Raw genomic sequence first — 26,367 nt, 5'->3', positions numbered from 1 at the left:
CTGAGCCTCAAGGGAAGCCCAAGAATATGGGAGTGGGCAGCCTATCCCTTCTCCAGCGGATCTTCCTGACCCAGGAATTGAACTGGGGTCTCCTGCATTGCAGGTGGATTCTTTACCAACTCAGCTATCAGGGAAGCCCCTGATGTGCATACATGTGTATATGCAAATTTATTCACACATGTGTGTATACATGTGTATACAAGATTATTCTAGCTCAGCACTTAGTACTTATGTATAACCTTTGGCAACAACTTCATGCCTTTGTCCTTCAATTATCTCATCTCTAAAATGAGCTTATTAATGGTTCCCATCTCACCATGGCGTTGTACAGAGTACAATGAGAACATGCTAAGCACAATGCCTGGCATTTAGATAATTCACAAAATGGTAGACATGCTTGCTGTTGTCATAAATATGTATGTATACAAATGTAGTGTCCACATATATAATTGGCCTCTTATCTGTGGATATTTATCCATTTGCTGTTTTCTTCTTGTGCATACTTTTAAAAAAACATTTTCATCGGAAAGGCTGAGTGTCCTACAAATTGTTTTGCATTGTGGATATTTATCCATTTGCTGTTTTCTTCTTGTGCATACTTTTAAAAAAACATTTTCATCGGAAAGGCTGAGTGTCCTACAAATTGTTTTGCATTGTGGATATTTATCCATTTGCTGTTTTCTTCTTGTGCATACTTTTAAAAAAACATTTTCATCGGAAAGGCTGAGTGTCCTACAAATTGTTTTGCATTGTGGATATTTATCCATTTGCTGTTTTCTTCTTGTGCATACTTTTAAAAAAACATTTTCATCGGAAAGGCTGAGTGTCCTACAAATTGTTTTGCATTGTGGATATTTATCCATTTGCTGTTTTCTTCTTGTGCATACTTTTAAAAAAACATTTTCATCGGAAAGGCTGAGTGTCCTACAAATTGTTTTGCATTGTTCTAGAGTCTGTCTTAGGCTAGGTTGAAGCATCCTTGTCTTGCCTCTTGAATCTCTGAGACACCAGGTGGCCAACTTGAGCAGAGTTGACAGAGGGTGCAGGTCTTCAGTACAGGGTGCCTGTACACCCACAGTGGAAAGTTTCAAGTGCGGAAGCAAAGTTGGGACCTAGAGGCTGATGTCCGGCTCTGGCCTTCGGCAGAGATTCCTGACCTGACTGTACATAGAGAGTCCGGGGAGGATGGCTCGAAGTGCAGCAGCTTGCTGCTCCCCACCCCCTGCCCCACTCCCCAGATTCTGAACCTGCAGGTCCAAGATGGACTAGGAAAAGTTGTTCTTCTCCTTGGCACCTCAGTTGATTTTTATGCATGTTTTAACCTGGATAGAAGCCCACCTGCTTAGAAATGTCTGTGTAATCCTGGCTAATTCATTGTCTTCCTGAACTGTAAGTGGCTTTGTGAAAATACTGAACATGATACTTGAGACGGAGTTGGTGAAAGTGTCAGGTGAGGTTAAATTGTGTTGATAACAGGATTTGTAAGCAGTGAGTACTACGCCAAAATGAATTTTAGTGATTATTCTAGCTCATCCACTTAGTTCTTACGTATAACCTTTGGCAGCAACTTCATGCCTTTGTCCTTCAGTTATCTCATCTCTAAAATGAGCTTATTAATGGTTCCCATCTCACCATGGCGTTGTACAGAGTACAATGAGAACATGCTAAGCGCAATGCCTGGCATTTAGATAATTCACAAAATGGTAGACATGCTTGCTGTTGTCATTATTTTATTCAGCACTACAAAATTTACTTTTGAGCATCTACTGTGTGTCATAAATAGGCAACCATGAGTAGGATGAGCATATGATTTGTCCTTCAGACTAGGAGACTTCGAACGTTCAAGCAGAGCTATTATTAGTCACCCTGGGATAAGAGGTTTAAACTCAATGATCCTGGAAAGACCACGGTGCTTCTTACCTAATCAAAGTGAAGCAAAGATGAGAAGGCTTGTGATGGGGCTGCTACCAACAGTTCTCCTCACCACTCCCTCTTAAAGATCTTAAATCTCCTCTAACTAAACGTTGAAAGAATTGTTTTTGTTATTTGCTCAGTTGTGCCCGACTCTTTGCCACCTCATGGACTGCCAGCACGCCAACCTTCCCTGTCCTTCACTGTCTCCTGGAGTTTGATCAAATTCATCTCCACTGAGTCAGTGATGCCAGCCAACCATCTCATCCTCTGACACCCTCTTCCCCTTCTGCCCTAAATCTTTCCTGGCATCAGGGACTTTTCCAATGAGTTGGCAGTTCCCATCAAATGACCAAAATATTGGAGCTTCAATTTCAGCATCAGTCCTTCCAATGAATATTCAGGATTGATTTCCTATAGAATTGACTTGTTTGATCACCTTGCTGTCCAAGGGACTCTCAAGAGCCTTCTCCAAAACCACAGTCCAAAAGCATCAATTTTTTGGTGCTCAGCCTTCTTTATGATCCAACTCTCTCATCCATACATGACTGCTGGAAAAACCACAGCTTTGACTAGATGGACTTTTGTCGGGTGGGCCCTAAATGCAGGATGATTTCCTCTTGAGATCCATATGCAATTACATCTACAAACCCCCTCTTTTCAAGTAAGTTCAAATTTTAAAGTTCTTGATGGGCATGCATTTTAAATAGATACTATTCAATCCACTATACTTCTTTAGTTGGAAGAAAACTGAAATGAAAGAGAGGTTCAGTTCAGTTCAGTCACTCAGTCATGTCTGAGTTTTTGCGACCCCATGGACTGCAGCACACCAGGCTTCCCTGTCCATCACCGGCTCCCAGAGTTGACTCAAACTCATGTCCATTGAGTCGGTGATGCCGTCCAACCATCTCATCCTCTGTTGTCCCCTTCTCCTCCTGCCTTTAATCTTTCCCAGCATCAGGGTCTTTTCCAATGAGTTAGTTCTTTGCATCATGTGGGCATTTTATTGGAGTTTCAGCTTCAGCATCCGTCCTTCCAATGAATATTCAGTGTTGATTACCTTTAGGATTGACTGGTTGGATCTCCTTGCAGTCCAAGAGACTCTCAAGAGTCTTCTCCAGCACCACAGTTCAAAAGCATCAATTCTTTAGTGCTCAGCTTTCTTTATGGTCCACCTCTCACATCCATACATGACTACTGGAAAAACCATAGCTTTGACTAAACTGACTTTTGTCAGCAAAATAGTGTCTCTGCTTTTTAATACGCTGTCTAGGTTTGTCATAGTTTTTCTTACAAGGAACTTGTGTCTTTTAATTTCATGCCTGCATTCACCATCTGCATTGATTTTGAAGTCCAAGAAAATAAAGTCTCTCACTAAGGAGTCAATTAGGACCAACTGCTGAAACAGAAAGAATGAATACCATTTATCTTTTCTTACAGTCAAATGAGAGAGTCTAGGCATTTGTCCCAATTCATTCAAGCTCTCAATGCCTTTTTAAAAAAAATTATTTTTAATTGGACTATAATTGCTTTACAATATTCTGTTGGTTCTGCCATACATCAACATGAATCAGCCATTCATACACACATTCCCTCCCTCTTGAACCTACCTCCCATCTCCCATCTCCTCCCACCTGTTCACTCTGTGCCTCCATTGCTACCCTGCACATAGGTTCATCAGCACCATCTTTCTAGATTTCATAGGTATGTATTAATATACAATATTCATTTTCCTCTTTCTGACTTACTTATCTGCCTATAATAGGCTCTAGGTACATGCATCTCATTAGAACTGACTCACATGCCTTCTTACCAACCAGTGTCTGGAGAGCAACTCAAGGAGGCATCTGCTTGGTATACAGGTGTGCAAGAGGATAGCAGTTTCATGGTTTATTTATTCTTGGTGAAAGAATTGTTGGACGTGACATAAGATATTCACATTATGAAACAGGAGCTGACATAAGTAACAATGTGTTGTATTTATATCTCAGATTTTAAACCTGAGGCTGGAAATTTAAGGAATTTATAGCAAGGTGTGAAACTGTTTATCTCTGTGCCCATTGTTTAAAAAAATAAATATGAATGCCTGTCAGCTCTCGTTTCTTCCTTGCTGTTGAAGAGGCTGACTAATTATTTCCTTCTGTCTGTGAAGTCACTCAAATTCAGGCCTGTGCCCAAGGGACCTGAAAGGCCCAATTTACTGAATGAGCCCAGGTGAGGAGCTCTTGGCTACATTGTATTACGTGGCAGTAGGGCGTCTCCTTGACACAGGGAGAAACTTTTAGTATTCACAAATAAGCAGCCCCTGATCATGTTTCTCCCCTCAAGAGTCATTTCTTACAGCTCTGAGGTAGGTGTGTGTCTCTGTAACGAAACACCTGTTGCTACTTCTCCTGCGAGAGATTCTTCTGTTTTTCAAGACTTTTTTGGGGGGTGGGTGGGGGAGGGGATTTAAAGTAGTCAGTAGTTCAAAACACGACCACTCTGGCTTTCCACTGATTCCAGGTAAGCATTTTCTTTGTTGTCTAATAGGCTGTTTAAAAGCCATGAGAGAAAACACACTGGTTCCGTTGCAGCTGACTACCAATTTCTTACAACCTCTAAGCAACGGATGTGTTGTTTCGGTTGGTTCTTAGTTGTATAGTGGGCTGTTCTTAGTTGAACACTGGGCTGAAACCAAACAAGGGGCACCCCTGCTTCTCTTTGGTTGTGAAGGAGCAGTGACAGGCATGCTTGAGTTCCCTGCTGTGAGAAAGCATGGGTTAGAATGACAGCAGAGGAGGAATGGGTACAAGGGAAGGGGGGCAGGAGAAAGCGGAAGAGCAAGACAAGAAAAGGGAAGGGCAGAGGAGTGGCCGTCATCCAGAGGCCATCCTGTTCTTTCATTCATTTACTTTAAACATTAAACTTTTAAACATTTAAACTTTAAAGGATAATTGCTTGACAATATTGTGTTGGTTTCTGACATGTATCAACATGAATCAGCCATATGTATACCTACGGTTAGGGCTTCCTTAGTAGCTCAGATTGTAAAGCATCTGCCTGCAGTGCAGGAGATGTGGGTTCAATCCCTGAGTTGGGACGATTCCCTGGAGAAGTAAAGGGCAACCCACTCCAGCGTTTTCGCCTGGAGAATTTCATGGACAGTGGAACCTGGTGAGCTACAATCCACAGGGTTGCAAAGAATCAGATATGAATGAGCAACTCACACACACACGTACACACAACACATACATGTGGCAGAGAGTAGCAGAGATACAATCGTAGAGAGTAGACATGTGGGCAGGGACTGTTGCTGTTCAGTCGCTCAGTTGTATCCGACTCTTTATGGCCCCATGGAGTGCAGTCCACCAGGTTTCCCTGTTCTTCACCACGTCCTGGAGTTTGCTCAAACTCAAGTCCATTGAGTCAGCGATGTCAGATGCAACCATCTCATCCTTTCGTCCCCTTCTCTTCCCGCCTTCAATCTTTCCCAGCATCAGGGTCTTTTCCAGTGTTTCAGTTCTTTGCATCATGTTGCCAAAGTTTTGAAGTTTTAGCTTCAGCATCAGTCCTTCCAACGAATATTCATGACTGATTTCCTTTAGGATTGACTGGTTTCATCTCAAGGGATTCTGAAGAGTCTTCTCCAACACCACAGTTTGAAAGCATCAATTCTTCAATGCTCAGCCTTCTTTGTCGCCCAACTCTCACATCTCTACATGACTACCGGAAAAACCATAGCTTTGACTAAATAGACCTTTCTTGGCAAAGTAATGTCTCTGCTTTTTAATACACTGTCTAGGTTTGTCATAGCTTTTCTTCCAAGCAGCAAGCATCTTTTAATTTCATGGTTGCAGTCACTGTCCAAATGGATTTTGGAGCCCAAGAAAAAGTCTGTCTCTGTTTCTATTGTCTCCCCATCTATTTGCCATGAAGTGATGGGGCCAGATGCCATGATCTTAGTTTTTTGAAAGGACACTTGGGAGGCATTTCTTATAAAGTTTTCAATATAAAACAATTTTAACTTAGTTTTAGGCAAATAATTGTCTAGCTTGTTGTCCTATGTATTTAGGAAAGTGTGATCTTGGACGAGTGGAAGCCCTGAAAGAACTCAGCTGTGCAAACAGCACCGACCTCTTCTCACAATAAACCTCTTACTGCACAGCTAAGGGGAGCAGTCAGTTGACTCTGTTTGTCCCCTCCCCTCCCTGCAGAGCTCCTTCTGTGCAGGTCCTAATGAGCAGTGAAATGGTCCCGGGCCTGCAGTGGGAGGCACATCCAGGGTGACAGGGCTGAGACCCACACCGGCTAATTAGTGTGAGGCTAATTGACCTTTCCCAGTAATTGTATTCCTCAGCCTTTGGCAACCAGAGAGGGGGGCCTTTCAATATCTCTGTGTAGCATCATATCTTTGATCATAATAAAAAGTAGCCGTAAGAAATGTGAAATAAATTCAAAGCATAAATCACAAAGTGCCTGTCTTTTCAAAGTCTTTATTTTTTTAAACGAAAGATCAAGTTGAAGGAACAGTTTTTATTCTCATCCCATTAATATAAATTGGCGTTTGTGTTCATTCATCACTATGGAGGTGACCGAGAACACAAGAGGGAGAAATCAGTGGGAATGATTTTTGGTTGTTCTGACTCCCACTGAAAGCCCTAAGCTCATGCTGTCTATAACCACAGTATCTCATTGTTTGCAATAGCCATACAAAACATTTGTTAACCATTACATTAAAAAAAAAAAAAAAAAAAACCTTGAAATGCCTTCCTAAATAATTGCCATTTTTGTCTTCGACATAGAAAATACAGTTCAGTGAAAGTGAAAGTGAAGTCCTCAGTCGCGTCCGACTCTATGCGACCCCGCGGACGGTAACCTACCAGGCTCCATGGTCCCTGGGATTCTCCAGGCAAGAGTACTGGAGTGGGCTGCCATTTCCTTCTCCAGGGGATATTCCCAACCCAGGGATCGAACCCGGGTCTCCTGCATTGCAGGCAGACGCTTTACCGTCTGAGCCACCAGGGAAGCCCCTGTGAAAGTATGATAGTGACAACACAGCACTTGAGGGTGGGTAGGGGTGTTACGGTTGTTACCAGTAGTGTTGTATTTTGTATGGGTGTTCTTTAGATTTCCAAAGATGAGGGAGAATGACAGTAGTGGGGGGTGGTTTGAGAGAGCAGGGTCCTTGCTCTGTGGGAGAAGTGACAGACACATGAGCAACTGCTTCTTCCTGATAGATATTCTAAACTGAGACTTGACTTGTTGGTCTAGCTTCTGTCTTAGCAAATTAGCTGATGTCCAGATTTAATTCTACTGAACTTTAAAGCCTTGATTCCTGTAGCTTTGTTGTATAGTCTGAAGTCAGGGAGCCCAATTCCTCCATCTTCCTTTTTCTTTCCCAAGGTCGCCTGGGCTATTTGGGGTCTACTGTGTTTCCATACACAGCATACAATTGTTTGTTCTACTTCTGTGAAAAATGCCGTTGGTAATTTGATAGGCATTGTATTGAATCTGTAGGGCACTTTGGGTAGTGTAGTCATTTTCGTGATACTGATTCTTCCAATCCAAGAACATGCTGTATCTCTCCATCTGTTTCTGTTGTATTTGATTGCTTCTATCAGTATCATATAGTTTTCTGAGTACAGGTTTTTGTCTTCTTAGGTAGGTTTATTCCTAACTCCTATGCATTTTATTCTTTTTGTTGTGATATTAAATAGGATTGATCTCTCTTTCTCATCTTTTGTTGTTAGTATATCAGATTGTGAGAGATTCCCATGAGTTATTATTATTATTAATTTTCCCCTGCATCTTTCCCAGATTCATTGAGGAGCTCTCGTGGTTTTCTGGTAGCATCTATAGGATTTTCTATGTGTAGTATCATGTCGTGCAAACACCAACAGTTTTACTTCTTTTCCAGTTTGGATTCTGTCTCTCTTTTTTTTTTTTTCTTTTCTGATTGCCATGGCTAGGACGTACAAAACTATGTTGAATAAAGTGGCAAGAGTGAGCATCCTTGTTTTGCTCCTGGTCTCAGAGGGAATGCTTTCAGTTTTCCACCAGTGGAATGATGCTCGCTGTGGTTCATACAAATCAATATAAGTTGCAGGACATTTTTGTAGATGTTCACTGGTTTTAATTGTGAGATAGGATGAAATAGTGAAAGATCAGAATAGTGCTGGTAGCCTCTCCTCTTACTTCATTGGCCTGGTGGTGTGATTGCTAGTGATTCTGGAGTATTTGTGGGGTCTACTGGAAATAAGTGTAGTGTAAATTCTAGAGAAAAGGCCCTGTAGTTGGTAATAAATTCTCTGTACTTTTTAAAACAGAAAGGGGGATAAAAAAATCAGAAAGGGCTGCTAGTATTTAAATTTGATAATGATAAGGGCATGTCCTTTCTGGTAAGTCCGTTTTGAAACATACTGCTTTGTAGAACTGAAGACAAGTTCAGCTCCACCTGTGCTTCAATGCCTGCTCATTCTTGTGATTTTGTCTCCCTCACTCAGAGCTGTGACCTGGATCAGCAGAGCATCGTTCACATTGTGCTGAGACCACGGAGAAAAGGCCCAGAAGGGCACAGCCCATGGCCCGCTTGGGGGCGCTCTGACAGGGAGCCCGAGAGCCTGACTCGCGTGGACCTCAGCAGCTCGGTGCTCCCCGCGGACTCGGTGGGCCTGGCTGTTATACTGCAGGACGGCGAGGAGAGCGGCGCCTCGTCAGCCCGCAGGCCAGGTAACTGATGCCTCTCTCGGTGGCTCGGGCGGGGTTCTGCGTGCTGAAGTCTCCGCAGAGAGTGGCCTCACTGTGCGTGTGAATACATAGATCACAACACGTTCCAAATCACTGGAAGGAGGCATGACTAGAGTCCGTTTTCACTCTAAGATTTGAGATGATGCATTTAACAAGAACTGCAAAGCAGAGCTCTCCAATTAAGAATGAACCTAAGGGATGAGAAAAGTGTCGGCCCGTAGCGATCGTCCTCTTTGGTTGTTTGGAGGTTCTGGGGGCGATGGGCTCACGGGGGCGCCTTGTGCCGGGCTCACAGTATAGGCATTGTATGTCCCGCTCACTTGTGCTTTCTCTCTTCTTGTTTATCTATTTACAATGCATTTTGACTGATTATGGTTATGATTATTATTATTATTTTTAAGTAGAAAGAGAACCTGTCAGAGGTAATTTTAGTCATTTTTCAGGTCATAAGAAAAAATGACAGTGTCAATCATATCCTTTTGTGTTTAAAGAAGTTTTCCTTGTCTCTATTGTGCAGCCTATTTCAAAAGTTTGCTTTAGCAAGAATGACAATCTCTTTATTATTTTGACAATATTCTATGTTTCCCTTCGTTTTTCCTCTCCAGTCTAAATAGTCAAAGGTGTAACAGGACTGTTTTTGAGTAGGTGACAGGAAACACGAGATAGTAACAGTCACTTTCCAGGGCAGCGGTTTATTTCCCTCCCACATGGAGCGTCTGAAGACAGCAGCAGCCCTGGGCTGGGCTGACTTTCACGGGGTCAGAGACGTCTGGAACCAGCAAAGCGGACACCTCTTGCTAAAATTGCTAAGTAAAATTTAGTAAATATTTATAAAATCATAAATCAGATTTAAGAAAAAAAAAACAAAAAATTTTCCAGGGATAAGTGAATAAGTGGAAAAAACACAGCTGTCTTTGACTAGAGGAGTGGATAAACCAAGAATTTAAGTGCATGAGTCACCGTCGTGCTGAGCCTGAGGTGGTTGTGTTGGGGTTTTCTTCCTTCCCATGTACTGGGCATCAAGGAGACTGAAAAAAAACAAGTGGGGAACGAGGGGGAACGAGACCAGCCTAAACCTCTGCAACACGCTTGTTGTCCAGAATGAGGAATTAATATAAATACCAGACCCAAGCTTTGGGACTTCTGAAGTTCCAAGCAGGATGTGGACCAAGGCATTTCAGAGAGGGCTCAGAGGGCGTGGCATTGACACCTCCTGAGATAATCCAGCTCTGTTGAAGGAGTCCTCATGATACACATTATAAATCAAATAAAGGATTACTTTACTTTGAGTGGAGGAGAGCATATAAGGTAAGCCAGAAGATTCGTTCCCCAGAAAATGTGAGAAAATAAAAGAACAGTTTGAAACAGAATACAAAACAGGTATGTTTAATGTTAATTAAGACATAAAATTAAAAAACAGTGGAAATCAAAACAGAAGACATAATAGAAAAAGGTAGCTATTGAATAGAATATAAATTTAACTACTAGAATTAAAAAAATAATCCTCAGCAGATTGGTGAAAAGAGCAATTTATCAATGCCGAAGAGAGAAGTAATGAATTGAAAGGTATATATGAGGGAATTTCCCACAGTGTGACACAGGTTAACATGTTTACAAAAAAAAAAAGTTCTTAGAGATGAAGAGTTTGGAATTAGATGTCCTAACATATCTGATAGGAACTCTCTTTTTTCCCCCCTTTCTTTTTTCTTTCATAAATTTTGAAAGTATGATAATACATTTACAGGAGACTTGAAAAATAAAGAACAAAGTTGCATATAGTTTCACTATGTATTACCATTATTTTTTTAAGTAGATAAATTAAGATTTTTAGTTTGAGTTTCAATATCAAACTCCCCAAAAGTGATATAATGAACAGAAAAGGAGAAGGCCATAGTAAAACTGAAAATCAGTATGAACCAATTCAAAATCTTCAGATGAAAATTAAACCTTTACATGTATTACCTGAACATTAATAATAATATAAGTAGAATAATTGTCATTTGTAAGTATTCAGATACTTTAGTGTTTCCTAATGTATGTGACTCTACTATCTGGTCACTGGTTATTTATCTGAAGATTTTAGAAGTTCAGTCTTATTTGTTTATTTCATTATAAAATTGCCTTCAGTCTTCTTGAGAGTATTATTTTATGATTAATAAATTTGTAATCATTGACACCTTCCACTGGTTCTCTCTGTAGATCATACTTCTAGTGAACAAAATATTCTCCTTCTATCGTGACAGGTATACTATGGAAAGTTCAGGTATACTCAGGAAATTCTTCTAGATGTCTAATAGTCTGCTTATATTTTAAGTGAAATGTATAATCATTTCAGCCAACACAATCACTCTATGAAACTGGTATAAATTTACGCTGTACAGTACCAGTGTAAGAAGGGCCTGAAGGCTCCTGACTGTTTCTGGTGACAGACTTTTTAACCCTGACTTTCCACACAGCCCTCATATATCTGACTTCTCATTGCCCTGTTTCTCATTTGCCCACTGACCAGTGGTGCCCTGTCAGTGGCACGTGTTTTGCTGGCTAGGAATGCCCTTGGCTGAAAACTTTCAACTGCATGGAGTGATCCCTTAACCTTCTGAAGTGGAATCATCTCCTTTTCAGAAGGCTCATTCCTCTCATTGTTTTCTGTTCTGCACTCTAGTTCCTTACGCATGTCTCTATGAGGCCAGGGTCAGTTCAGTTCAGTTCAGTTGCTCAATAGTGTCCGACTCTTTGTGACCCCATGGACTGCAGCACGCCAGGCCTCCCTGTCCATCACCAACTCCCGGAGCTTGCTCAAACTCATGTATGTCGAGTCAGTGATGTCATCCTACCATCTGATGGTCTGTCATCCCCTTTTCTCCTGCAAACTGACAAACACTAGTGAGCATGCCTGTTCAATGCTTATTCCAGAGCCAAAAGGTCCGATTCTGTTAGCCAAGAACGAGACTCAGAAATCCTAGTGCTGCCATTACTCTGAGTAGTGCTGCTGCTGCTAAGTCGCTTCAGTCGTGTCCGACTCTGTGTGACCCCATAGATGGCAGCCCACCAGGCTCCCCCGTCCCTGGGATTCTCCAGGCACGAACACTGGAGTGGGTTGCCGTTTCCTTCTCCAATGCAGGAAAGTGAAAAGTGAAAAGTGAAAGTGAAGTCGCTCAGTCGTGTCGACTCTTAGCGACCCCATGGACTGCAGCCCACCAAGCTCCTCCATCCATGGGATTTTCCAGGCAAGAGTACTGGAGTGGGGTGCCCTATAGCAAATGTTTCCCCACCTTTCAACTCTGAGTCCTACCTAGAGTCTTCAACTAGGTGGGGAAAAGGTTGGGAAAGACAGGTGGACCAATCACATCAACCCATAGTAAGCAGATGAGTCTCATAATTACCAGTTTTATATGTGAAGCATCTACAGTGTATTTCCTTTGGAGAGAAAGAATAGAGAAAAGATCTCTGGTTACAACATGTTTGAAACCTTCTGCCTTTAGAAAGAAATTTAAAAGAAATAAACTCAGTTTTCTGCGCATTTCCAGAGGGTATGAATTAGGCAAGGAAGAATTGAGGTGCCCACCAAACGTGAGAGGGCTCCAAAGGGTGGAGAATTGGGCTGCAGCCGCAAACGTCGATGCAGCAAATAAATGCAACCTGAGCGTGTCTTTCTGGTGAGAAAGATAACTGGTCGTTCTCGCTGGTGTTTACTCAGATGAGTTGAAAACATAGGTCCACACAATCATCTGCATATGGATGTTTATAGCAGCCTTATTCACAATTGCGCAAATTTGGGAGCAACTAAGATGTTCTTATACAAGTGAGTAGATAAAATATGGAATATCAAGACAATATTGTTTAGTGCTAAAAAGAAATAAGGGTTTCCCTGATGGCTCAGATGGTAGAGAATCTTCCTGCAATGAGGAGACCTGAGTTCTGATCCCTGGATGGGGAAGGACCCGTGGAGGAGGAAATGGCAACCCACTCCAGTATTCTGGCCTAGGAAAGCCTATGGATAGAGGAGCCTGGCAGGCTACAAGCTATCAAGCCATGAAAAGACATGGAGGAGCCTTAAATGCGTATAACTAAGTGAAAGAAATCAAACTGAGAAGACTATAAAACCCATAGAATATGCAACACTAAGAGTGAACCCTAATGTAAATGTTGGAATTTGAATCATAATGATGTGTCAGTGCACGTTGATTAGTTGTAACAAATGCCCTGTTCTGGTGGGGGATGCTGAGGGTAAGGAAGCTGGTCTGTGTGGGGAAGGCGCTATATGGTAATTCTCTTTCTGATGTGCTTTTTGATCAGTTTTGCTTTGAACCTGGGCTTCCCAGGTGGTGCTCGTGGTAAAGAGTCCACCTGCTAGTGGAGGAGACACAAGAGGTGTGGGTTCAATCCCCCTGGAGCAAGACATGGCAACCTGCTCCAGAATTCTTGCCTGGAAAATTCCATGGGCCTAGGAGCCTGTCAGGCAGCAAAGAGTCGGACATACAGAGTAACTGAGCACAGCACATATAAACACAGCTCTGAACCTAAAATTGCTCTGAGAAATGAAGTCTATTAAAAATAATTTAAATTGCTTTTAAGATTTGAACCTTGGGCCCATACTATAGATACATCACGATTATTAGAAAATATGTTCTTCTTAGTAATTTTTTGCCACTGGTCGAATGTTGTACGAGATGAAAATTATTCTGAGATTGTGAATTATCAGGAGTTGCCACATACAAATCAATTAGGGAAAACTACTAATGAAATAAAGTGATAAACTTCAGACTTAATTCTCGTTTTATCCAAAACTCAAGTCTCAAATACTTGAAAATATGTATTGTACATAGAAGAGGCTGTGAATTCCTTGTACATCAGGCAACCTTAAATCTCCCCTGAAACAACAAAATTTTGGCAGTCATACTAGAGCAGCATAAAGTCACTATCACATCCAGTTATTACAAATACTTCATGATTCTGCCAGGTATTTGATTTTTTTCTACAACATAGAAAATTTTACTATTATACGCTGTTTCAATATTATAAATGAAAACATAAAATGATATTGCAGTGTTGTGGGAATTTTGCCAACCGGACATTTGGGGTGGGATTTTGAGGTAAGGAAAATAGTCCTGTGGTCCTTTCCCAGAAGTATGAGCACCATTCCTAAAAGCAGAATGAGGTGCTCTTTCCTTTTTATTGTACTTTATATATACAGTTAGCCCTCCACACCTCTGGGTTCCACATCTGCAGATTCAACTAACTAGGGATGAAAAATATTTAGAAATAAAAAAGTTCCATAAAGTCCCCAAAAGCAAAACTTGTATATGGTATAATCACCTAGCAACTATTTACATAGCATTTACATTGTATTTACAATGATTTACATAGTATTTACATTGTATTAGATGTTATAAGTTGGAGAAGGCAATGGCACCCCACTCCAGTACTCTTGCCTGGAGAGTCCCATGGACAGAGGAGCCTGGTGGGCTGCAGTCCATGGGGTTGCTAAGAGTCGGACACAACTGAGCGACTTCACTTTCACTTTTCACTTTCATGCATTGGAGAAGGAAATGGCAACCCACTCCAGTGTTCTTGCCTGGAAAATCCCAGTGACGGGGGAGCCTGGTGGGCTGCCGTCTATGGGGTCGCACAGAGTCAGACACGACTGAAGTGACTTAGCAGCAGCAGCAGCAGATGTTATTAAGTAATCTGTTGTTCTTGTTCAGTTGCCAAGTAGCATCCAATTCTTAGCAACCTCATGAACTGCCACACGCCAGGCTTCCGTGTCCTTCACTATCTCCCAGAGTTTTCTCAAACTCAGGTCTTGATATGTTTTAACATACATGGGAGAATAAGTGCAGGTTATATGCAAAAAGTACACCATTTTGTATAGGGGACCTGAGCATCCCCAGATTTTGATGTCTGGGGGTGTTCTGGAACCAACACCTCATGGACACTGAGGGATGACGTACTGCCGTGTAATTAATTACTTGTTCACATTTTTGCATCAGATACAAATATGTCTCTTACACTTCCTACCTTTACTGCCTGGAGTATGGCTGGTCCTGGTCACAATTCTATCTCATCACATATGGTAGGGTTATATGGTGAATACATGCATGTAGACAGTATAGTTCGAGAAGGAAATGGCAACCCATTCCAGTATTCTTGCCTAGATAATCCCGTGGACACGGGAGCCTGGTGGCCTGCTGTCCATAGGGTCGCACACAGTCAGACACAACTGAAGCTACTTAGCATGCATGCATGCATTGGAGAAGGAAGTGTCAACCCACTCCAGTATTCTTGCCTGGACAATCCCAGGGACAGAGGAGCCTAGTAGGCTGCCGTCTATGGAGTTGCACAGAGTCGGGCACGACTGAAGTGACTTAGCAGCAGCAGCAGATAGCATGGTGTCACCTGCCATGGAGTAGTCAGAGCACCTATCACAGTCTAAGCCTCAGAAGTCAATAAAGGCAAGGTTAGATCATCAAGCACTCCATACAGATCAGTATATGTGTCAACCAGTTGGTGGTGTTCAGTCTCGTTCACCTCTTTGCAATTCATGACACATTTTTTTTTTCTTTAAATACAAAAGAGATATGCAGTCCAGTAAAGCAGAGAAGGCAATGGCAACCCACTCCAGTACTCTTGCCTGGAAAATCCCATGGACGGAGGGGCCTGGTAGGCTGCAGTCCATGGGGTCGCTAGGAGTCGGACACGACTGAGCGCTTTACTTTCACTTTTCACTTTCATGCATTGGAGAAGGAAATGGCAACCCACTCCAGTGTTCTTGCCTGGAGAATCCCAGGGACGGGGAGCCTGGTGGGCTGCTGTCTATGGGGTCGCACAGAGTCGGATACGACTGAAGTGACTTAGCAGCAGCAGCAGCAAGGCTGGATTGGAGTGCCTAGTGTCTGAGTGACAAAGAATACGCCAAAGAGAAAACCCCAGATGCTTACATGGGTGAGCCATTGACCTCAGCGTGTCTCCGTGCGGGCTGGGAGGGTTGAGCTCTCTGCCTCAAATAGGGAGGACGCCTGGAGGCCGGCCTTCTCACCCTGCACTTTCTTCCCACCAGCTGGGGCACACCTGAGTCTGTGGAAGCATTCTGGGTTAATGTTGTCCCTTTTAGAACATGAGCAGTTAGAAATGAGCCGTAGGGGAGAGTGGTGGGGAGTGGCGGTTTTGAAGTTGTGAGGTTTTGGCACGATGTGTGCTGGGACCTTGGGCCATTTTCAATTTTTCTGAAGTCCTCTCTGCAGAGTAGTAGTTTGATTAAAAGTGGGAGGAGAGTTGCACCCCGGACTCAGTGAGGACTGACGTGACTGTGTGCTCCTTCGTGCACGGCCTCTGGGGGGTGTGGGGCCCGGGGCCTCAGTGCCCCCTTTTTGCTCCTGGAGCTCCGAGGACTTTCCGAGGACGCTGCCCCGTGCCAGGATGGTCAGATTTGCACTTGACAAGAGAGAGGGAGCCGAGGCAGCGCGTTTTCAGCTGGTGAAGTCTGTCTTGGGACTCACTGGAGCGTTCTAATTAATCCAGACTGTGCCAGAAATGCAGGCAGGCGGCTGGATTCGTTGTGTGTGTGTGTGTGATTTGGTTAGAAAGAAGATAAAGAAAAAATTAAAAATTAAGTGATAAAAACTGACTGCTTATAATAAACTCATTTAAAACTTACTAAATTTTGTGAAACATTTATTGAAGGTCTTGGTTTGTACGACCGGGAGCTTCCAAAAATTTTACACCTAATTCAGAAATGTTTGTTCCAACTAAGGAAATTGGCTTTTTATTCTGTATTAGGGAATAGCCGGTTAACAAACCATGTTGTGATAGAGTCAGGTGAACAGAGAAGGGCCTCAGCCATACGTATACATGTATCCATTCTCCACCAAACCCCACTCCCATCCAGGCTGCCACATAAATAGGACAAAGTTCCCTGTGTTTTTTATAATGGAAACGGAAACCCTCAGGACAAGTAAACAAACCATCATGACCTTCTTTTTTCATTCACCCTTTAGGCGATACCATAGGATGAAGCCCAAACATACACGCTGTAAATCTATTGAATGATAATTACTTTTCCAAGTGATACTCCTGAATGTCTGTATGATCATGAAAGTTCTTCCTCAATCCCCAAAGATTAAATTGAATTTTACACCTCTGGTGTTAGAGGTGTGTTATTACACTCCGATTCGTTGACAGTTCATGCTCTGACTTCTCTGTGAAGGGCAATTAAACTAACCAGAATATTCAGTCCATCTTCAAGAAAGAATACTCTGGTAGGTTGACCTTCCCCAGGGGATCTTTCTGACTCAGGGATCGAACCTGTGTCTCCTGCATTGCAGACAGATTCTTTAGAACTGAGCCACCAGCGAAGCCATCCAGTCCATCAGTGGAATTGTAATTTGCTTGGGAACCAAACGGTCAATTGTTTGGCTAGTGGATTAAATGAAAATCCTCAGCCTGGAAGGCTTCATGTGTCCTGAGTGTTTCCCACACTGCCCGTTTCTTGGTAGTAGGCCCTTAATAAATATTTGTTGTTGCTGAAAAATACTCTAGAGAAGGGGACAGGTGTTTGCTTCCAGTCCTTGAACCGTACGCAGTATCCCAGGGAGCAATGTCTGTGACCCAGATACGAAGCTCCGTGGCAAAGAGCCCAGGCTCTGAAGCCAGGCTGACTGAGCCCCATCCTGGATCTGCTTCCTACCAGCTCTGTGACCTTGGACAGTTTACTTTTCGCTGCTTGAAGTAGGGCCTGTGAACCAGCAGCATCAGCATCGCTTGGGAGTTTGTCAAAAAGGCAGAGAACCTCAGGCCCCATCCCAGACCTGCTGAATCGGAATCTGCCGCTTAATAAGGTCCACAGGTCAATTCCACACATTAAAGTTTGAGACATGCTGGGCCTCAGTTTCCCCATTTATAATATAGAGACTGATGAGTTACCTACCTCATAGATTCGACCCTGGCTGGTTCATGACCAGTGCTTCCACCGGAGCCTGGCATATACTGCGCACTTAATAACTTTTAGCTGTTTTTCATTACGCTTTCCCTTTTCAGCTCACATGATCAAAAGGCCTGATATTGGCCCTGAAACTAAAATCAATCTAAATTTATAGATCCAGGGCCACCACATCAATTTATTTATAAAAAACAAACAAACAGAACTTAGGTCCCTCATTCCATATTTTGGAGACTTCCATATTTTGGAGACTATTCATGACTACTTTCTTTCTGCTTATTCTGCTTTTGAAGTGGGGCTTTTTATTTTCCGTAGCTTATTTATTTGTGACTGTCGTCACTTCTACCACAGGATTAGGAGCAAATTAGAACAGTGGGTGTTCTAGGGTAATGAGGAATCACAAAACTCCTCTGGCTGTTCTCTTAGGCGTCTAAGCTTCGTTGCCTTTCGGCTTTCGGTCATGTACAGTGTTGTTGGGTTGTCTCCTCATGTTCCAGTAGACAATGCACTACTCCTTTTAGAATATTCCATCAGAAAATGCAAATAATTTTTGGCTCTTGACAATCTGTGTTTCATCATTGGGCACAACATAGACAGGAATGAAGTTTCAATAAGGGAAAAAAAGGAAAAGGATGATGCTGTTTTAACTTTTTTCTCTTGGGACTTGCTCAGAGGACCCCTTGGCTCCTTGCAGTATTTTGAAAGAGCAGATTAGCTGGGGATCAGTCACAGATGTGGACCACAGGGGACCCTGTCAACCTGGCCCTGACACCAGCTATGGATGAGAGCAGTATGGGGACAAATTAGTGTTGCGCTTAATGACGCTGCAGAGGTCAGGTTCTAAGTCAGCAAGTAGACGATGCACACAGACTCAGGTTTGATCAGGTGGGGCACCTGTTTCAGACCAGAGTCACGGTGTGAACCACAGCACTGGGCACCGTGTGCTGTTGATATCTCTTTTTGATATTTGCATGCATGCGTGCTCATTTGCTCAGTCATTGCCAACTCTTTGCGACCGCATAGACTGTAGTCTGCCAAGCTCCTCTGTCCATGGGAGTTTTCAGGCAAGAATTCTGGAGAAGCTTGCCATTTCCTTCTCCAGGACATCCTCCCAATCCAGGGATCAAACCTTTGTCACTTATGTCTGCTGCATTGGCAGGCAGATTCTTTACCACTGAGCCACCTGGGAAGCCTTTTGTTGTTTTTGTGAATCTAATATGTCGATCTCTGTGCTGTGCTGTGCCTAGTCTCTCAGTTGTGTACGACTGTTTGAGACCCCATGACTGTAGCCCATCAGGTTCCTCTGTCCATGGGGATTCTCCAGGCAAGAATTCTGGACTGGGTTTTCTCGCCCTCCTCCAGGGGATCTTCCCATCCCAGGGGTAGAACCCAGGTCTCCTGCATTTCAGGCGGATTCTTTACCATCTGAGCTATCAGAGATTCCCAAGAATCCTGGAGTGGGTAGCCTCTCCCGTCTCAAGAGGATCTTCCTGACCCAGAAATCGAACCAGGATCTCCTGCATTGCAGGCAGGTTCTTTACCATCTGAGCTATCAGAGACTCCCAAGAATCTTGGAGTGGGTAGCCTCTCCCATCTCCTGGGGATCTTCCTGACCAGGATCTCCTGCATTGCAGGCGGATTCTTTACCAGCTGAGCTACCAGGGAAGCCCATGTGGAGCCTTATATGGGCCTGATAGTATTCACTCTTACATAGCTTCAAGAAAAAAAGTTGTATACATTTTCATGATGTTCTGCCTTTCAAAGACTAGACACTTTTCACTAACCCACTGACAAACGAAGGCAAGCATTTTAACCTAGAAAGATGGTGTAGGCAAATGTGGTTTGCCAGCCTTCGAGGATTGCTACTGTTTGCCAGGCAATTTCTTTATTGTCACAAATAGAAAGACACAGCTTAGTAAGTGATTTTCTGCCTGAAGAGTTATTTGTAAACCTGCTTGTTGCGTGGATTTCTGATGCCAATATGAAGATTTTGGTGATAAAAGCCAGCCAGAATTCTTTGATTTGTCGCTGATGGCTGTGATGACACCTTTCTTTAAAAATTGTTGAATCATTTGAAAATATTATTTTACTGCATTAACTCCCATGGTGAATTGACTGAAATTTTGGTGGTGTCTCATATGTTAAACAAATAAATGCAATCTTAGGAAAAGATGGACCAAGAGTACTGGGAACTAGAATTTTTTTCTAAGGGAGCATAATACAACTTGACCATATATGAAAGTGATGAAGAGTATTATGAAGTATTTAATGCTTTCATACTCCTGGCATAGCCACTGTATCTTAGATGTGTCACCTTATTCTGGTGAAGTTATAACCATAGCTCTGGTTCCTTTGCTTAATCTAATGTCTTTGTGCCAATAAGAAATATTGCACATCTTCAGTGATAGTAATTTAGGGATGCTGCATGTAGGGCACATTTCTATCACTTGCTTCATATTACCGCAAATCTTTTGTTACCTTTCATTTACAGAACAATCCAGTATTTTTCACGACTGTTATTTTTCTGTCTTATGTTTATCCTTTTCAAGGGTATCTTTTTCCTTTGGAATTGATGGCAAATCATTTTCTTGTTTGTGTGAAGAAATGTGCTCTTTTAACATAATTTACTAAATTTACAGTATACAATTAGGACCATAAACAGCGGAGTGGCTCACACAGGTTGTACAAGCCCCACTGGAAAGTAAACTTCAAGAGAGGAGATTTCATCTCTTCCATGCTGTGTGTATTCCCTAACCTGGAGCTTAGCAGGTAGTAGATGCTTAAAAATATGTTACATGAATAAAGTCAGCATTCCTTGGTTAATCTGTTGATGCACTTTGAGACTAGAGAATGTAATTCATCTGGGTCCAAGATTCTGAATTGTGGGAAGAGTATAGATTTCTGAAGCAAGATCCAGTTCTTCTGTCAGAGACAAACAGCTATCGTAATCATTGCAATCAACATTACAAGGGACTCTGACTTGAAAATCCTGTACACAAGTAGTTGAATCTTATTCCCAAGTGCTCCACCTCACGTGTGCGCACAAGTACTATGATACACCTTCTTCTATTCCACGCTGCAGTGATGTCATTTAGTGCCATCTCTGAATCACAGTATCCAACACGCTGCTTATTTTTCCCATATATTAATATTCAAGTTACGGCAGTCTTAATGAAATGCCAAGTTTTCTTCCCCTTCATGCATTCTTGTACTATTTCCTATTATCATTTACTTTTGTATAAATTTTTCAAAGTCGCAATAAAGAAAACCCCTTCTAGCATTTGTGTGTGTGTATGTGTGTGCGTGTAATGAAGAAATGTTTGGATGAGATTGCTGGATTAGATACCACACTGGCTAATAAACGTTCCTCTGTGGAGTTATCTAGTACACTGGACAGCAATTATGACCATGTGAATGGGACTGTGTTTTCCGGGTACCAAACTTGTTTTCTCTGATGGCCCTGTAGGTATTGGCTATAAGTATAAAACCAGTTATCATCCCTTAATTGTGTGCTGTCATGCCATAGTGTGATGAAGTGGAAATTCTTCTCAAACAACATTCTCAGTGCATACCCTTTGTTACACAGTCAATTTGCGCAATTATATCCTGGTAAGTTGAGAACAAATTTTTATCAAACCTATGCAAATAACTGTGTTGCCATGGAAAGTAAAGAGGTTCAGGAAAGGTATTTTTTTCTGAAACTTGTGAACTAGTGAAAATCAGACACTGTTTATAAATGTTTCAGTTCAGTAAACAAAGTCATAGTCTACTAAGTTAAAAGTGAGGTAAATGAAGAAGAAAAGGATCTTAATATATCAATTATAAAAGAATTGTAAAAGCAACACAAGTAACATGAACAACATGTAGCCCTAAGTAAATGTTTGAAATAACAAAAATTGACATTAAATTAACATAAATCAAATATATAAGCAATATATATCATATAAAACTTAAGAACCATAAGTATATGAACTTAAAATTATACGTAGGTATCAATGCTTTTGTATTCAGTCTAAATAGAAGTTATCCAGCTACCTAAATATTATTCATTAAATAGTATGATTTAAAATTAATCTAGGTTTTTAAGTTATATAAGGATCTAAGAACTTATATTTTGGGTGAGACACTATAAAACATAATTGTTATAAAACGCTTGTCGGAATCATGACCCAACCTAGTCAAATTCAAATGCATAAAAGTATATTTTTAATAAATATCATGTAATGTTTAATTAATTAATCAATAAATCCTTATGAGAAGTGAAGGGCATTCAGATTAACTACTCTCTTCATAGAAAATCAAGACCTAACTTTTTATAAAATATAAAAATCTTATCCCATATTTCAAGCTGATATATCTAAGAATAGAGATGTTTTTCTTAAATCCAAATTATTAAAACAATCCACATGTCCACAGACCCACCCTCATTGTGTGAACTTGAATTCTTCAGAGATTCCTCAGCTAGTATTTCCTGCTGTTGTTGTTTAGTTGCTACATTGTATCAGACACTTTGTGACCCCAGGGACTGTAGCCCACCAGGCTCCTCTGTCCATGGGATTTCCCAGGCAAGAATACTGCAGTGGGTAGCCATATCCTTCTCCAGGGGATCTTCCAGACCCAGGGATAGAATCTGCATTGGCAGGTGGATTCTTTACCACTGAGCCTCCAGGGAAGCCCAGTATTTTCTATAAGAAGGATGTTTTTCTTTTTAATGTCTAGCACATTCAAAGTATTCAAAGTTCATTTTCTTTTCTTTTTGTGAATATTGTGAATATTTCATTTGTATAGGTACTTGCATCCTTAAACGAACCAGATAGAAACATCTGTAATTCTTGAGACATAATGATTTATTAATCACATTTGGTGGCAGGCAAACATCCCACACCTGACAAGCGGCAGAGAGCTCTCCGAATCAGATATGTGGACACACAGCCCCAAAGAGGACTCGTCGTTTCAATCCGACAACTTTAGTAACAGGCCGAAAGTAAACACAGAACCATGCAACTTACCAGTCCGCATTTCAGAGACCTCTTTTCTTTCCCAGCAAGTGAAAAGTTTTTAATTGATTTGAGGTCACAGGTAGGAAAATAAGCAAAAAAAGAAAAAGAACTGAGGTGGCTCAGTGGTAAAGAATCCGCCTGCAATACAAGAGCCACAGGAGACGTGGGTTCAATCCCTGGGTCGGGAAGATCCCCTGGAGGAGAAAATGGCAACCCACTCCAGTATTCCTGCCTGAAAAAAATCCCATGGACAGTGGAGCTTAGTGGGCTACAGTCCATGGGGTCGCAAAGGGGACACAACTTAGAGACTAAGCAAAGTTCCTTTTCTACCTACCAATATATATATATGGTATGTATATATATATATATATATTTACAAATTTATATATAAATTTATATATATATTTATATATAATTCAATGGACTTTCCAGGTGGTTCAGTGGTAAAGAACCCACCTGCAATGCAGGAGATGGAGCTTTGACCCCTGGGTTGGGTAGATCCCCTGGAGGAGGGTATGGCAACCCACTCCAGTATTCTTGCCTGGGAAAACCCATGGACAGAGGAAGCTGGCAGTCTGCAGTCCATGGGGTCGCAGAGTCAGACACAACTGAAATGAGTTAGCAGCAACACTCAACAGAGGAGAGTTAATTCCATCTTCATACTTTGTGAGTCAGACAGTAAAACCATTTCCCATTCACTGTGACCTGCAAGGAGTGAATAGACCAGCAGCATGAAATTGGCAGAAAGGGGGAAACCCAGAGTAACAGGGCTAGTAGAGTTAACATTGCTTTTTACTCAAGATACTCCTTAGGAACCGAGAAAAGATGTGCCTTGGCTTTATAGTCCATGAAGTCTCTGGTAAGGCAGTTTACTTGAGTCCTCTAAAGTTGCCAAAGTTTGATTTTCAAATAGGTAAAACTATGACTGTCCTGCCAATATGAAATGAACAGATGTCAACATTTTATTCAACTAATTATTTAATAGGGAAACAGGTAACTGTATAAATTGTTTCAAATAATTTAGAGTGGTGGTGGTTGTTCAGTCACTAAGTCATGTCTGACTGTTTGCCACCCCTAGAGAATGCAGAATGGCAGGCTTCCCTGTCCTTCACTATCTCCCAGAGTTTGTTCGGACTCATGTCCATTGAGTCAGTGATGCCAGCCAACCATCTCATCCTCTGATACCCTCTTCTTCTGCCCTGAATCTTTCCTGGCATCAGGGACTTTTCCAATGAGTTAGCAGTTTGCATCAGATGACCAAAATACTGGAGTTTCAGCTTCAGCATCAGTCCTTCCAATGAATATTCAGGGTTAATTTCATTTAGGATTGACTGGTGTGATCTCCTTGCTGTCCAAGGGACTCTCAAGAATCTTCTCCAGCACCACAACTGGAAGGCATCAATTTTTTGGCGCTCAGCCTTGTTTATGATCCAACTCTCACATCCGTACATGACTACTAGAAAACCATAGCTCTGACTATATGGACATTTGTTGGCAAAGAGATGTCTTTGCTTTTTTATACACTGTCTAGATTTCTCATAGTGTTCCTTCCTAGGAGCACTTATACTTCAATCTTGTGGCTGCAGTCACCTTCCACAGTGGTTTTGGAGCCCAAGAAAATAAAATCTGTCACTGTTTCCACTTTTCCCCCATCTATTTGCCATGAAGTGATGGGACTGGATGCCATGATCTTTGTTTTGTGAATGCTGAGTTTTAAGCCAGCTTTCTCACTCTCTCCTTTCACTCACTTCATGAAGTTCTTTAGTTTCTCTTCATTTTCTGCCATTAGAGTGGTCTAATCTGCATAACTGAGGTTGGTGATTTTTCTCTGGGCAATCCTAGAGATTTTAGGTAGATAGAATAAGATTGCTTGGTTAGATACAAAATTTGTTAAGTTCTTGGTGGGCAGTAGATAACATTTGAGTCCATCTGTTCCACGAGATAGAAATTCTTTGCATCTCTAATGGAAATAAACTCCCATCCCTACAATGTTGTAAAATAATCCAAGGAATAGATCTACATAGCACTTAAGAAACAAAAATAATCTCTTTGACCTAATTCCAAGTTTCATATATATATTTTTTTGAATATTGAGAAAGTTGAAACTAAAGCATTTCTATTTAATGTGTGAATTGTTACAGAGAATGGTATTTCTTCCCACAAACCATTGCCCTAAATCCATTGAAGAGACATGTTGTTTTTAACTCTAAACAGAATAACTATTATTTTTCTAACACTTAATTTATGAAACTTTTACATGTATGTTATCTTACTTGATTTTTACTTGGAATATAATTATTATTCTTTTACACAAAATCTGAGAGTAGAGACAAAATGTTTTGTCCAAGATCCATTTCTAAAACTTGTTGAAACTAAGATTTGAACCAGAATCTTTTGGTTCAAAATTCCATTGTCTTTGAATTTGATCCAGGTGTTCATGAGTACTTGATTTGGCCTGGTTTGTAAAATTAACACTAATGGTATACACTTTGACACAACAGCCACCCTATCCTGAAACCTTCAATGAATATCTCCATTTTTATAAGATAGCTGAGTAATGGTTTCCCGTGTTAAGGATGTCTACTTTTCCCAGATTTGCCTTTGACATGAACACATGTATCAGTTGACAGGAAATGCATAACAGCCATAGGAAAACCACTTTTCAATATTTTTTGAGTTAATGAGAAACTTTATAATATGCATTTGTCAAGGAGTTATATAATTGTTTCTCTCTTTTTTTGTTCAAACACAATTTTATGAACTGTGTTTTCAAACCATTTTAGACATGTTTCTAAAACTTTTTTTTTTTTTTCTTTCAAATTAGTTCCAGGTCATGAAAGAACATGTTGTATAACTCCATCTCTGTACTTTAACACAGTATGAGATTGCTCTTGCCCAGGCCTGAACCATACCTGGCTTCTTAGTCATCACCTCTTTGAGAATAGCATCACAATGTGATCAGTGATCCATTCAAAACGGCCTCCCGGATTTAAAGAACACTCATTTTATAGAATATAAACCTCTGTGGGCACACAGTAACGGAACCAGCCATAACAGAATGCCAGTCCAGCAAGCAGTTACTGTTGTTTTCAGGCTTCCCTAGAACACTGGATGCCAAATGTATACCACACAAGTATTTCTAAGAGCAACTGTTTTCCTTCAGTGTTGCTTTGATTTACAATAATTGGTCCAAAGGGAGCTATCTGGTTATAAGTGTTTTTACTCAGCTGTTTGACAGTCATTACCCATAACTACAAATTATTGATGGATTGATAATGGAATATATTCATGAATTATGTTCACAGTCCTCGGTGATTGGAGGGAATCAATAATTCTTAGAAAGATAGAAACAAACATTACTCTAGGGAATGATATCAGTTTGAAATGAATAGTAGCTCATCCTACTTCTTTTCCTGAGACTCAGATGTGGGATTGAGGGCTAGACAAAAACCTAAACACCCACATTATAAACACAAAGTTACACAAAAATATACATATTAATCTTGCACATATATTAGACCTTTAGAAGGCTTATTTGTGAGAGTATTTGAAAATGGTAGATGAGGTGGTAGAGAACTGAAACAGTCTAGATATTATGTAACACAGACCTATTTAATATGTGTCTGATCTACTGAAACTTCAAATTCATAGTTAAATCAAAATTTAGCTGAAGATTTTTTTCTCCAAATAGCTAGCCTTACACTTGAAGCCAAGTTTTAATACCCCTATACTTATCGCATTAGGTTTATATTTTTTTAATGTTTAACTTAGAATATTCTCCTGTTTTTCCTT

At 41.2% G+C, this 26,367-nt stretch overlaps 1 protein-coding gene across 8 annotated transcripts in view; it reads left to right on the top strand.

Annotated features, from left to right (window-relative positions):
* The window catches only part of PARK2 (parkin RBR E3 ubiquitin protein ligase), a 1,245,124-nt gene that overhangs the window by 362,014 nt on the left and 856,743 nt on the right, over nt 1–26,367 (top strand). For all 8 annotated transcript variants that reach the window (XM_010836734.1, XM_010836732.1, XM_010836730.1 and 5 more), the window contains one exon: nt 8,397–8,622. In XM_010836734.1, the coding sequence (XP_010835036.1) occupies nt 8,397–8,622 (226 nt within the window). The remainder of the gene's footprint in view (nt 1–8,396; nt 8,623–26,367) is intronic.

Source organism: Bison bison, unplaced genomic scaffold (genome assembly GCF_000754665.1).
Source record: "Bison bison bison isolate TAMUID 2011002044 unplaced genomic scaffold, Bison_UMD1.0 scf7180017864065, whole genome shotgun sequence".
NCBI lineage: Eukaryota > Metazoa > Chordata > Mammalia > Artiodactyla > Bovidae > Bison > Bison bison.
The sequence above is the reverse complement of the archived record's forward strand: the minus strand, read 5'-3'. Positions and strand labels throughout refer to the sequence as shown.